At 39.1% G+C, this 12,148-nt stretch overlaps 1 protein-coding gene across 1 annotated transcript in view; it reads left to right on the top strand.

Moving 5' to 3' along the window:
• The window catches only part of R3HDM1 (R3H domain containing 1), a 51,417-nt gene extending 41,464 nt beyond the window's left edge, over nt 1–9,953 (top strand). The window contains exons 21-26 of the mRNA XM_084264770.1: nt 1,074–1,177; nt 4,695–4,864; nt 5,047–5,191; nt 6,653–6,735; nt 7,450–7,534; nt 8,528–9,953. Coding sequence (XP_084120896.1) covers nt 1,074–1,177; nt 4,695–4,864; nt 5,047–5,191; nt 6,653–6,735; nt 7,450–7,534; nt 8,528–8,895 — 955 coding nt within the window. The 3' untranslated portion in view covers nt 8,896–9,953. The remainder of the gene's footprint in view (nt 1–1,073; nt 1,178–4,694; nt 4,865–5,046; nt 5,192–6,652; nt 6,736–7,449; nt 7,535–8,527) is intronic.
• Nucleotides 9,954–12,148: the final 2,195 nt, after the last annotated feature.

Genomic DNA, 12,148 nt, shown 5'->3' with positions numbered 1-12,148 from the left:
AAGGAACACAGAATACTTTTCTGCAGGAACTGAATAATCTCAAACCTACAGGTCACAAAGCTCGAATCAGTAGACAGATGAGGTTCTGTGTGAAAGCACACAGCCCATGCAGATATAAACCCCACTGGTTTAGTTTTCAATGAATCATGTCTGCCTTAGTGGAAGGGAATCTTTAAATTCAAATTATATAATTGAACTGTGGGACAAGGGACAGGACAAACTTCCCGTGATGATGACAACATAGATAAAAATGCTAAATCCAACAGGATGGCACCTACATTTCCCCCCAATTTGACATGATAAAATATTACAATTTTTTTGTCATTCCCTCAAAATGTTTCCTTTATCTGTTACTACAAAAATCAAGTACAGAATTCTGTAGGCACCGTTCTGATTATGGTTCACCAGCACGATGTTCTGGCTTTGGCAGTACAATCAGTCAGTGAAAAGACCTATGTCTGTTAGTTACCTGTTTTACCCCTGAATGCCCTGAAAAGTACCTGCCATAAATGAACTTGTAAAGTTAACCTTTTCCTACATATTACAAACAAATGAAAGGTGGTTTATCTCCTTGAGTCACTTCCTTTTCTTCCATGGTGTTTGGTAAAGCCATGGAAAGGAGCAGCAGAGTGCTCTGTCAATGTGCTGAGCAGCCTGGCTCAGCTGCATGGGGCTAGCCTCCAGCTGAGGGACTCCTGAAATCCTCATGGCAGGTCCCCTGGTGAGACTCAGTTCTGGTTAACTGGGCAAGGCAGCAAATTGTCTTTTTAATATTGTTCTATGTGTCTTTATACTGATATAGCACTACTGACACAAAAATAATTTATCAAAATAGGTTAGTACAGCTTCTTAATGTGTGCGGGGGCTAAATTTTTGCCAAGGAAGAGATGTGAAACTTCAGTCTTCTGAGGAACAAATAGATTGGGGGGGGGGGGGGGGTAGATGGAAATGCTTTTGATTTTAAAATGAATGATCTGAGTGATTTTTAGTGTGTAGACAGCAAATGCAGCAGTCATGATTAACTAAATGAGTGTCACACAAATGCCTGTTTGTCATGTTCTTTTTTATTACAGTCCATCAGTAGGATATTTGCAGCCTCCCGGATCAGAGCAGATACAGTTTCCTAGAACAACATCACCATGCAACTCTCAGCAGCTTCAAGGACAGCAGTGCGCAGGTTGGGGGAATAAAGTTGTTACTGAAAGGTTTAAAAAATGTCGAGTTACTGTGCTGGGTGATTGGATAGCTGCTACTGAGGGTTTCATTTAAAATTAACTGCTGCCTTCTGTCTCCTCCTGCTCTTTGAAGTTACGCTGGTGGCAGGTTAACGTGACATCTTGGTTCGTTTATCTCTGAAAGCTCTCAAGTTCCTTGCTTTAGAGTTCAGTTACATGGCTCATCGATACCTTGCATGCTGCTTGTGCACTGAGACAGACGTGGGAACATACGTTCTCAGCAGAATGACTTTCCCCTGTTCCTGAATATCTACATGGCTCTGAAAAATCTGGTATCTAGTTTGCATTTGATAGAACAAGAGCAAGGTACATTTAGGAAGCAGTACACTTGGCTCCGGTACTCAGGGGGCATTCTAGGTTTCACTGAAAGGAGTAGGAGTAGCAATTTGCTTCAGAGTTCCTGAGAAGAGGGTGAAAGCCATAAGGGTTTGGATAGCAAAGTAGTAGTTTTTTGATCTGCTGAAAAGCTAAATGAAAATACTCCTGAGTTGTGTGGGGCTGTTTTGGTTTTGTCTTTATGGTAGCCTTATTTACTGCTTTTACTTTCATAGTTTATAGCAACCATTCAAGTCAGAAGCCATCACCTCCTACATTATTGCCACCTTCATCAAAGTCAAAGCCACAACAGGCTGCTTCCATTGTGCACTACAGCATAGTGTCTCCACCCTCATCATGTAAAAGTTCGCCCACTGGTCTGTCCATCATGCAGCCAATAAAAGGTATATTTTATTGGGATTTTTGTCTAAGCCACTCTGTCTAGAAATCTGTTGTAAAGTATCCGATTGATTTCATGGCTAACTGCTAGAAAACTGAAGCCTGAGTACCTGCTCTGCAAATCCTTTTTTGTAATTCTTCATCTGAATTGTTGTTATTGTAACTTTTAAAATGACTACTTGGAGCTAAGGTGAAAGAATAGGCTTGGAACTGAATTGTCACTTAGCAGAAGCACTTAAATCACGTTCAGAATGTTTTGATCAACAAAACATTTGGGTAACTTTTAGAAGCTCTATAAATATCAGCCTCAGTGACAGAGAGCTTGTCATATCCATGAAATGTTTATAAATGTTCATGTCCAAACACTAAAACTGACTTTACAACCATGAAATTGATGGACTGGTCAGGAAGTTGAGAGCACTAAGGTTAGTCTCCAAACAAGAAGTTACAGAACATTGCTGTGATCACAGCTGTATTGTCTGTCTTGTACCAGTGGGAATTAGATACAGCAGAGGTTTGGTTGCCTGACAAGAGGTAATCCCAAATACTGCTACGTCATTATTTTGCAAGCAAGTAATAGATTAAACAGCCCTAGGTCAATGACCTAGATTCCACTACAGATGTGCTATGAACATTTATCTTCAAAAATATTTTTACAGCCCATTCATTAATAAGTAGATAATACACAGTTAAGTGGCAAGATAGCTGGATTAGCACTGTGTTACAGTTCACAGGCGGGTGTGGTTTTGCTCAGATTTGTTGGGCTTTAATTCTGGAAGATGCTCATTTTCAGGATGTCTAAAATCAGTCTTGCACTAGTTTGTTCTTCCACCTTCCCATCTATCCTGGAAGTGCTGGTTTTGTGCAGCTTTGAAGGCCCAGTTCAAACCTGTAAACAGTATTTTAAAGAAGTTTGAGGAAGGGGGAAGCACTTTATGACGTAGAACAACTTCTGAGAGAATAAAGAAAAGCATGCTTTTCAGTGAGCAAGAGGTGATATATCAAGGCCACTGAGGTAAGGGCAGTGAGGATATGCATAGACAAGCAGCAGAGTTGTGTTTCTTCTCATGTGAAGAAGTTTTAGAGGTCCAGACTGTAAATCTGGGAAGCTTTTCAAGATTTCTTCTGAGATTCCCTTCTCAGGTGATAAAAACATCTGCAAACTGACTATGCATTCTATCTAGGGCACTTTGTTTTGGAAGTTTTGCTTGTTTAGGAAAAGTCTATTTGCTTTCATTTACTGAGATGCTGTTGAACTAGAAGCTGAGTAAAGAACAAGTTTTTCTGGAAGTAGGAAGTTTTCTTTTTTATAATGTTTATAAATACATACAGAAACTACTGAAACGAGAACAAATTTCCTGTGTAAAATGTTGTGTGTGTAGATGTTTGCCTGGTACATCCCAGCTTTACATGTAGCAGTTGCCTACGTTTCTGTTGTGTTAGGTATTTTCCTGATTATGTAGTATCCATGCACAGTGCTGTGCTGTGTTTTGCTGCACAACAAACTAGTTCTATTTGCTATGGGGCCTTTAGAGGGACAGAGCAGGGACTCCTCACTTATACCCTCTGCTAACCTTGGCTAGGTAGCTGATGCTTCCAATTCAGTCTGTAACGCATGGGTAGAACCTCTTGCCATTAGAATGGAAGTCTAAGTGTGAAGACATTGCTAGTATTGCTTAACTTATTTTTATAAATATCAAGGTAGTAAAGACTTCTGAAAAACAAACCAAACAATGTAGAATAACAAACTCTTAATATTAAAACTACTTTAGCTTTTGTAAATCGTATTCAAAGGCGTTTATTTCTTTTTGTGGAGCCACGGGGTAATGAAAACAATAGCCCAATTTAAAAATATGGGTGCTTTTTACAGTCTGCATGTAGCTGCTCCTAACTGATGCTATGATGCAGATAGTAAATTGAGAAGATTGTAGGCTTCGTCTTTAAATATGGATGATAAAATGTTGTTTAAACTGTGTATTTTAATTGTGGTTTCTGAGAAATGCTGTAAACGTTGGGGTAGAGCAGAGACAGAAATTGCAAACAACCATTTACCAGTAAACATAAATTACCTGGGATAGGTGAAAGGGGGAAGGCGGCTTCTCTCTTGGGCAGCCTCTCATCACAGCTCCTCGAGTGAAACCTTATGGAACAGGTTGGATGTTGAACTGTGCTCCCTGACTCTGGTGTTTCTGTGGCTAAGTGGTACAGAGTGCAGGGATCCACGTGCAGTGCCTGCCCGGAAATCGTCCTCATCTACAGCTTGTCAATGAGGGTAATTTTGCATCAGACTGAAGATGGATTCCTGGTCTTTCTAATGAACACCAGTGTACCAAAGGAAACATCTTGAGTCCATGTTGCTGTGTATCACATAAAACTAGCTAGGGAACTTCTGTTTTTAAAGAAAGCATATTTTTGCTTCATATAATGTTCTTAAAAACATTCTTCTGACAGCAACTACAGTGAATATTGATCGCTTTCAGCTACTATTAAATGGAATTATTTATTTTCAAAATACATTCAGTAATGAGTTTGTGGTGGTTCTAGTCCTGGGAAGTCCTCTCTAAGTTAACTATCACAGATGTATCTGCCAGTAGAAATGTAATTGTACAGAAGACACTGCTCTAGTTTTCTAGAATTCAGCTTCTTTAGCAAAGCATTCATTATGTTTCACTCTTTAAATTTGTGTCTGTTCTGCTGAAATGGAAATGTACAATGAACTAAGAGTATCCACTGATTGTCTTGTAGCGGTAGCAACACCACCAGGTGGAGGAGTAGTTATGATGCAGCTAAATATCCCTAACAACCCTCAGCCTCGGAACCATTCACCTCCGCAGTGGAAGCAGAACAAATATTACTGTGATCATCAAAGAGGGCAGAAGTCCACAGAAGTTAGCACTTTAGACAGCACTGCACAGGTATGAGTGTGTCGCTTTGTTTTCCAGGATTAGCTATAATTTGCATAAATCACATCTTTGTGTGGGTTTTCTACAGTTCTATGTTGATTAAAAATCTGCTCTGATAGTACTTAAAGTAGCTTCAGTCTTTGAACACTGTAGGAGCTTTTTAAACATTGATGTGTTCTTTGTTCCAGTTGCAGCATAGTCCTCAACTAGGTAGCCCTGTCACCTCACCGGCCCAATCACCAGCACCAGCCCAGCTGTCAAACATGAAGAACATCCGTCCCACGTTAACACCCCTTTCTATTGTGTCCCAGTTTTCTAGACCTTTTGTCCCTGGACAAGGTATGTTTCTGGTTTAGTTAACTTAAATATGGGGAGGAGGGGAGGTATTTGACTGTTTTAAAACACAAGTTATAAGAGGATTTTCTGCTGAACTGTGCCGTGCTTTGATAGTAGTGCTATTGAAGCAGGGTCATCAAAATTACCCACTTTTGAGCATCATGGAAAATTTCATCTTATCTCTCTCTGCACTGATACTGTCCCCTGTACTCTCAAAAGCTTTTGATCTTCCTGTTATTGTGAGAGCTTCTATAATGCACCACTCCTCTCATATGAGAAATTCCCTATTTCAACACTGAAAATATTAATAAAATGTTTCATATAATTTAGATTCAAGTTTTGTTCATAAATATAGGAGCTGGAGACACACTATCACAAGGGATATAATTTTAGAGCTCTAAAGGTGAAATAAATCAAGTGGGACTAGCTGATCTTAACACATTAGGTAGGCGTATTATCTTTTGGGAGAAAGGATGTAGGAGTGCAGTGCTAAGCTGAATGCATTGCCAAGCTCACGTAGTAGTTGATGATGCACTGAATCAAACCACTGCCTAAGTGACAATTCTTCATTCCTTCTTGGAAAAACGAGCAGGGTGGGACCAAAACCCCTCCTAGCCAGTACTGCTGCTACATCAGTTAGTATTTCAGACAGTAGTACCCAGCCAAAGACCGAAAAAATTCCTTATAGATAAATCTCAGTCCCCTGTTGCCATGTAAACAGAAAATAGGGAATTTTCACTGAAATGTTATAGGAGATAACATCTAAAATGTAACTATTAAAAGAAGTCAGTGAGCAAAGAGGCCCTGGTATAGTTCCCAGACTCAAAATTAATGGATATATTTGACAGAAAGATTTACTTTAAAGCCAAGCTTGCAGAAAATTCTACATATCTTCATCATTGATAAAGAAAATCTTATTCTTGTCTGGTTTATCTTCTGCACGACGTTCGTGTCATTGCTTGGTATTCCTATGTTCTGGCAAAAGGTCCAGGTTGCCTGCTGCAAAGTCTGCATCTCAGCTTTCTTAATCTTCTGTGATTATAAAAAGCTCTATTCCCTTGTCTCTGTGGATCCCTGGAGCAAATAGGAATGTGAAGATGTACCTGGCACTAATTAGGGATATCACCGTGAAAATTATTAAATTGGCACATGGAGAGGAGCTTTAGCCTTATTAAGCTCACTTTGAAATGAGAGGATTATAAATAAGACTGCAGTGAAGAAAAGCTTTTGGTGTTTTTCAGCTTAATACTTAAATGCAAGACAGCTTGTACCTGTTCACCTTGTGATCAATACGTGACTGACATTTATTTAACTGTACCAAATCCTTGCTAGCCTACGCAAATACACCTCTCTCTGTACCTGGTTATTATGCTTTCTCTTCTGTGTAAGATAGACATCCTAAGAGCAACCTGGAGGAAGATTTCATGTAGCAGAAAACCCCTTCTAATTACCTTTCTCTTTAAGGAGATGCCAGATACCCATTGCTTGGCCAACCCCTGCAATACAATCCTCCATCGTTATTACGTGGACAAGTACCAAGCCAACAGGTATTACAGAGAACAATCCCTTGACAACACCAGCACCACCATTAGAACCACCACGAATAGGGCGATTTGTGTTTGCTTCCAGCGACAGTGTGTTGATACTTCCCATTGTTCTTGTTTATTGTATTAAAAATAAAGTGAGAAAGTTGCCTGAAATTTGGCTGTAGGCACAGTATAGGTCATGGAATTTTAAATTTTTTTAAGCAATTCCCATGCAGTTCCAAAAAAATCCCAAAGAGAATGTTTGCTAAAAGGCTTCTGTTTTATTTGAATAGCAATTTTTTTTTTAAAAAAAGGGTATTTCTAAACAACGTGTGGGTTTGTTTCTTGTAAGAAAAGCCCAAAATAGTAGTGTTTGCAAAGATAAACAGTTTTGCCATCTGTTTAATTTTTGGGACAGACACACAACTTCCCTCACCTTTACCTTGCTCAGTTCTACCAGAGATCAGCCAGATCACGTGGTGGTGGGGTGGATTTAAGGTGATTTTATTTTTTAATCACTTTCTCCTTTTTTTCTGAAGCCAAGGATTGCCTGTTTAACTGCAGGATTGCTAAACTCCAAGGCTAATTGGAGATGTAAATCTTTTCTGTACCATGGTAGCACTGGATATTTTTCCAGTCATTCCTCTGCAAGAGTTTTTTCAGTGAACTAACCTAGAAGTATTAAGATACTGGTGTGTTGTCATAAAAATAGATAATTTCTGTCAATCTTTCCAGTGTCAACCTGGAAACAGACATGGAAACAGGGGAAAGAAACCAGCAAAGAAGGCTGCCTCAGCAGATCTTGGTGCCGGAGAACCAGGTACAGAATTGCTGACTGATGGTGTCCTCCAGCAAAATGAGTTGTGGTGGTGGGTTGGGAATGTAACCAGAAAAGCACAGGTGAGAAGAGGGCCAGACTGAAGAGTAATTGGAGAGAAATGGACATAGTGAACATTGGAATGTAACAATGGAGAAGAGACCTGATTTGGAGAGGGGGAGAGAGGGAGATTAAAAGAGCTAAGTGTAGCTTTGAAAGTTGGAACAGAGAGCAGAGAAGATCAGGGTTGAACAGAGCTAAAAGGAAATACAACTTTGTCATTGTACTGGACATATGGTCTATCGTTAATTAAATTTTGTTATATGAGATGTACATACCCCTGCTTCCTTTTATGTGTGTGAAATGTGAAATCAAACAAACCACAAATTAGTTGGTGGTTCTTTTTTCTTCCCCTCCCTCCTCACTACAAATAAGCACGTGGATTTGGAGGACATACTAGGAGATCTATACCAACTCCAAGGAGCTAATCTAAAGATGTCATGCAAAGAAAACATGACATAATCTATCTTTGTATCTTTCTAGGAAGAGTTTTTATTGTAAGTGTTACCTACTATTGATTCTTTGCAGAAAGTTACAGATTAATCCGCTTTTTCTATCAATTCCTGGCGAGGATTTTTTGAGAGAAGACAGACTAGTTTTTAAGCAGAGTGATGCATGAACAGTTTGGCAGGCAAAGCCGGTCAGATGCTATAGTGAGGCCTCAAGCCTGCTGCTAAATGAGGTGTTGATCACTTTATTTTTCTACTGGTCTTTCCCTCTCTCTTTTGAGGGCCCTCTTTGTATTCTCAGCTTTTATTTATAGGCAGTACTAAATGTGAAAGCAACAGGTTCTCTAGAATACCAGGACTGGAATGCCTGTGTGATTGGTAGCAGCCAGCTGGAGGTACAAGTAGGAAATAACCCACTTTCCATTGTGCTTGTTGTATCATGAAGTACAACGTCCCAATTTTGATTCAGTGTTTTTTCTTGTTTCAGTTGCAGGAAAGGTTCTAGAAATTACTGAACTGCCAGAAGGCATAACTCGTATGGAAGCAGAAAAACTATTTGGAGAACTTTTAAAAGTTGGTGCCAAGATTCGGTGGCTGAGGGATTCGCAGTGTCTACAAACGCAGCAGCAGCACCATCGCCGTTACTGTGGCAGCGGAGATAACAGCGTGAACACTGAGCCATCCAAACCTAGTGACTTGGCTTCCACTTACACCGTTCTAGCTACGTTCCCTACAATGTCAGCTGCTCAGAATGCATTGAAGAAACAAAGTAGTACCTCAGTGAACAAGTTCAGGCTGAGAACAAGCAAGAAGCACTACGACTTTCATGTTCTGGAAAGGGCTAGTTCTCAGTAGCAGTTACATCAGTGGACACTCAGCCTTTACTACTTCCATGTCCTCCTCTCCTTGATTGGCTTGATGTTACGGGGTTTCTGTTCTCTTCATAGAGACTCCTGGGATGTTTTGTCATATGACATCAGCCACTGAAGAATAAATAACCCAGTGATCCAGCAAGATGGAGAAGAAAAAAAGAAAAAGAGTGAATCCCAGACAATAGCACGGAATCATCTTTGAGACAGGCAGCTTTCTACAAGGAATGCTGTTGAAATGCCCCCTACTTTTATAGTAGTTTTGTTTTATATTTTTGAATTCTTGTATCAGATCCAAAGTTCTATTGTACAGCAAACGTTCATAGAAATCCATATTCAGATTTGTATTTTATAGACCCTTTTCACAGCCAGCACACAGCTGTCCATTCCAAGGCAGGAACCTGAGGATTGGTGGAGGGGAAAAGAGAACCATTTTCAAGGAATTATGCTTACTTTATAGCAAACTACTCCAGGTCTTCAAGTTAACCTGTTCTTTGTCCCTTGTGGTTTTTTTTTGTTTTGTTTTGGGGTTTTTTTTTGGTTTTTAAGAAAAAAATATTATTTTAGTAACTAACTCCTTAGATGGTTGTTATCTTTTGAAATTCAAGAAGTGTCAAAAGAAATTAAAAGAAAGTTGTACCCTTAAAGGATTCACTTCTGATCCAGCAAGTTTAATAATTATTTGAAGGGGAATATGAATAAGTTACAAAGAATGTTCACCAAATCACATTCTAATATTTCTTCTTTTGAGCAAAAGTGTGAAGAAACTAAAGTGTATCTTCACAAGTGACAAAATGTTTGCACTTTAATTGTGTTCCCACCAGTATGGATCTCTTTCTCTTCCTTTTCACGCTAAGATAATTGTTTGATAAGTGCTGGAAACCTTTTTAATGGTTTAAGTTTTCATTTGCAGATGCTCACTGGACATTAAAGATTCATTGCACATAAATGAAACAAACTTTTTTCAATTTGTGTAATTTGCAAGGCTGTACAATGTGTGCTGATGCAAGCCTTTTTCAGTTCAAGAAAATAAATGTTTACAAACACAAACTTTTTCAGTGCACTTGTTTAAACTTCTAGGAGTCTCCTGAAGCCTGGATGAACACACATTAATGGTTTGGAACCCTTCAGATGTGAGGAAGAACAAACAACACAAATAGTAGAACTTCTCAATGAACCACTATTGCTCTTCCTCTTCTTGAAACATTTATTTACATTATGCTGCCCTCTATCACTTTTAGATATTTCCCCAGATAAGTAAAATGAGAGGGGAATTTATCAGCAACAGAAGGGACTGATGTGTGTTTCTATTTATAGCACAGGCACCCAGTTGCTGTGTAGACAAGTAACTAATTGTTCCCTCCTTAAGGCTATCACTTTGTAAAGATGCAGCTTCTGTAAGTGGAAAGGCAAGGTGGCCATTATGTTTAAAAACACATTTTTACATAGAAGAAGAAAAAAATGTAGATGCTTAAACAAGCATCAGTTTTCATCTTGAATACAAAGAAAGCCTACCCTGAACAACCAAACACCAACACATGAGGTGGCAAGAACATTCCTACATGTGTTCAATTCTTAACTCTTTAATGTTATGAATCAAAGTAGTTGGAAGAAAACTGACCTGTCTGGTAATAATACAGCCTAACAGATTTGGTATATGGGACTTGATTCTGTGAAACACTGTATTGACAGGTATTCATGTGACTAATAACTTGCACACTGATGCTTCCCTAAAACAGATGAGAAAATCTTCACCTTCAGGTCCCTAGCCAAATGACAAACCTACTTATCCCTGGCTGCTTTTCTAAATGGATGGTGCTTCTAAGTACCATCTGATCAAACTATTGAGTTCTTGAACTACTACTTGAATGAGGGGATCTGTCTCTTCCTCCACAGGTTGGATTGTGGTGATTTGCTGCACCCAAACCCAAAGATAACCTCAGTTTATGCAAGTTATAACACTCCCCTCCCTCCTCTGAAGAACACAGAGATGACAACTAACAGAGGTTTGGTTGCTGCCTTTTCCTAATTTCCAGTGCTATGTTTAGATAATGGTTTTAATCCTGTAAAAGTAGTAAATGAATTAAAGCTTTTTAATGACAGGTGTCAAAACTTTGAAAGGCAGCTGCCTCCCGTGGCTAAGACATGCCAGGACAAGAGTTTTCACAGATGTAGAAGAATAATCAATAGCTGAGAGCTTCTGTGTCTCTGAATGACTCAAGAACTAAATCTAACATCAAACTATTTCCAAAGGAATCTGCATGGTTTGCTTCATTTAATAAACTTCTTCCATAATAACCAAAGAGAAGAAAATGCCATGAGGTAAGCATAGAGAACACAAGTAATCCAAACAAAAGGGGAAGGCTATAGTCATTGGGCCCAAAGCCTGGCACATATTTAATTCTAGGTTGTATACCTGAGTGCAAATTGCTCTAGAAAATATTGAGAACATTCAACAAGCCAGTTGTATTCTAATCCTCATTCTGTTACTTGCCTGCAATTCCTACAGTCAGGTCACCCCTCCTGTCTCCCTCTGTGCTAAACAGGGGCAGTTAATGTTTTTGATCCACCCATATGAGCCACACAGATGGAATTAACTGGACTTTGATCAAAGGCCTCTGATGTCTACCATGGGCACAAAATTCAAATATTTTGCTTTACAGTCTTGTTTATTCCTATTTTGTGCTATTTCATATTGTCCTTAGTAAACAAACTGGGTGTAAACTTGCCTAACCAAGACCACTTGTACTTCTGGCTTTCACACTTGTGCCCTTTCGGTTCCTTGAAACACAGAAGCCGAGGTGTACAAAACCCCCAGAGCTGGGTTTGTTACTTAGATTTGGATCATGTTCTAGAAAGCAAATAAATGCACTTGATGGCATAAAATAGAAGTTGTGTATGTAAAAACTAGTGTTGTCAAGTGTTCTCAACAAATCTAGTACTCTAGGGTATTTTATCTTCCTGTCATTTACCATTAAAGCCATTTTTAAAGTAAATAGGGGCAAAGGGAAGTAATTGGGGACTTATATTGCGGTGATTTAATACATTTAATTTTGTTGGGAACATTTAAAACTGAGGAAAAAGCACTGGAAAAATAACAGCAAAGCTGAACAAAGCTGGCTATTGCCTACTTCACGAAAGGCTACTGTTTGTTAATTTTAATTTTTAATAGAGTTAGATTGCTATGTAAAATGCATCTCTGAACTGTGAACAGGTATGTTACGTATGACATTACAGTG

The sequence above is a fragment of the Gallinula chloropus genome (genome assembly GCF_964237585.1).
Source record: "Gallinula chloropus genome assembly, chromosome: 5".
Taxonomy (NCBI): Eukaryota; Metazoa; Chordata; class Aves; order Gruiformes; family Rallidae; genus Gallinula; species Gallinula chloropus.
Note: the sequence above shows the minus strand (reverse complement) of the source record. Positions and strands in the feature narration are given on the sequence as shown.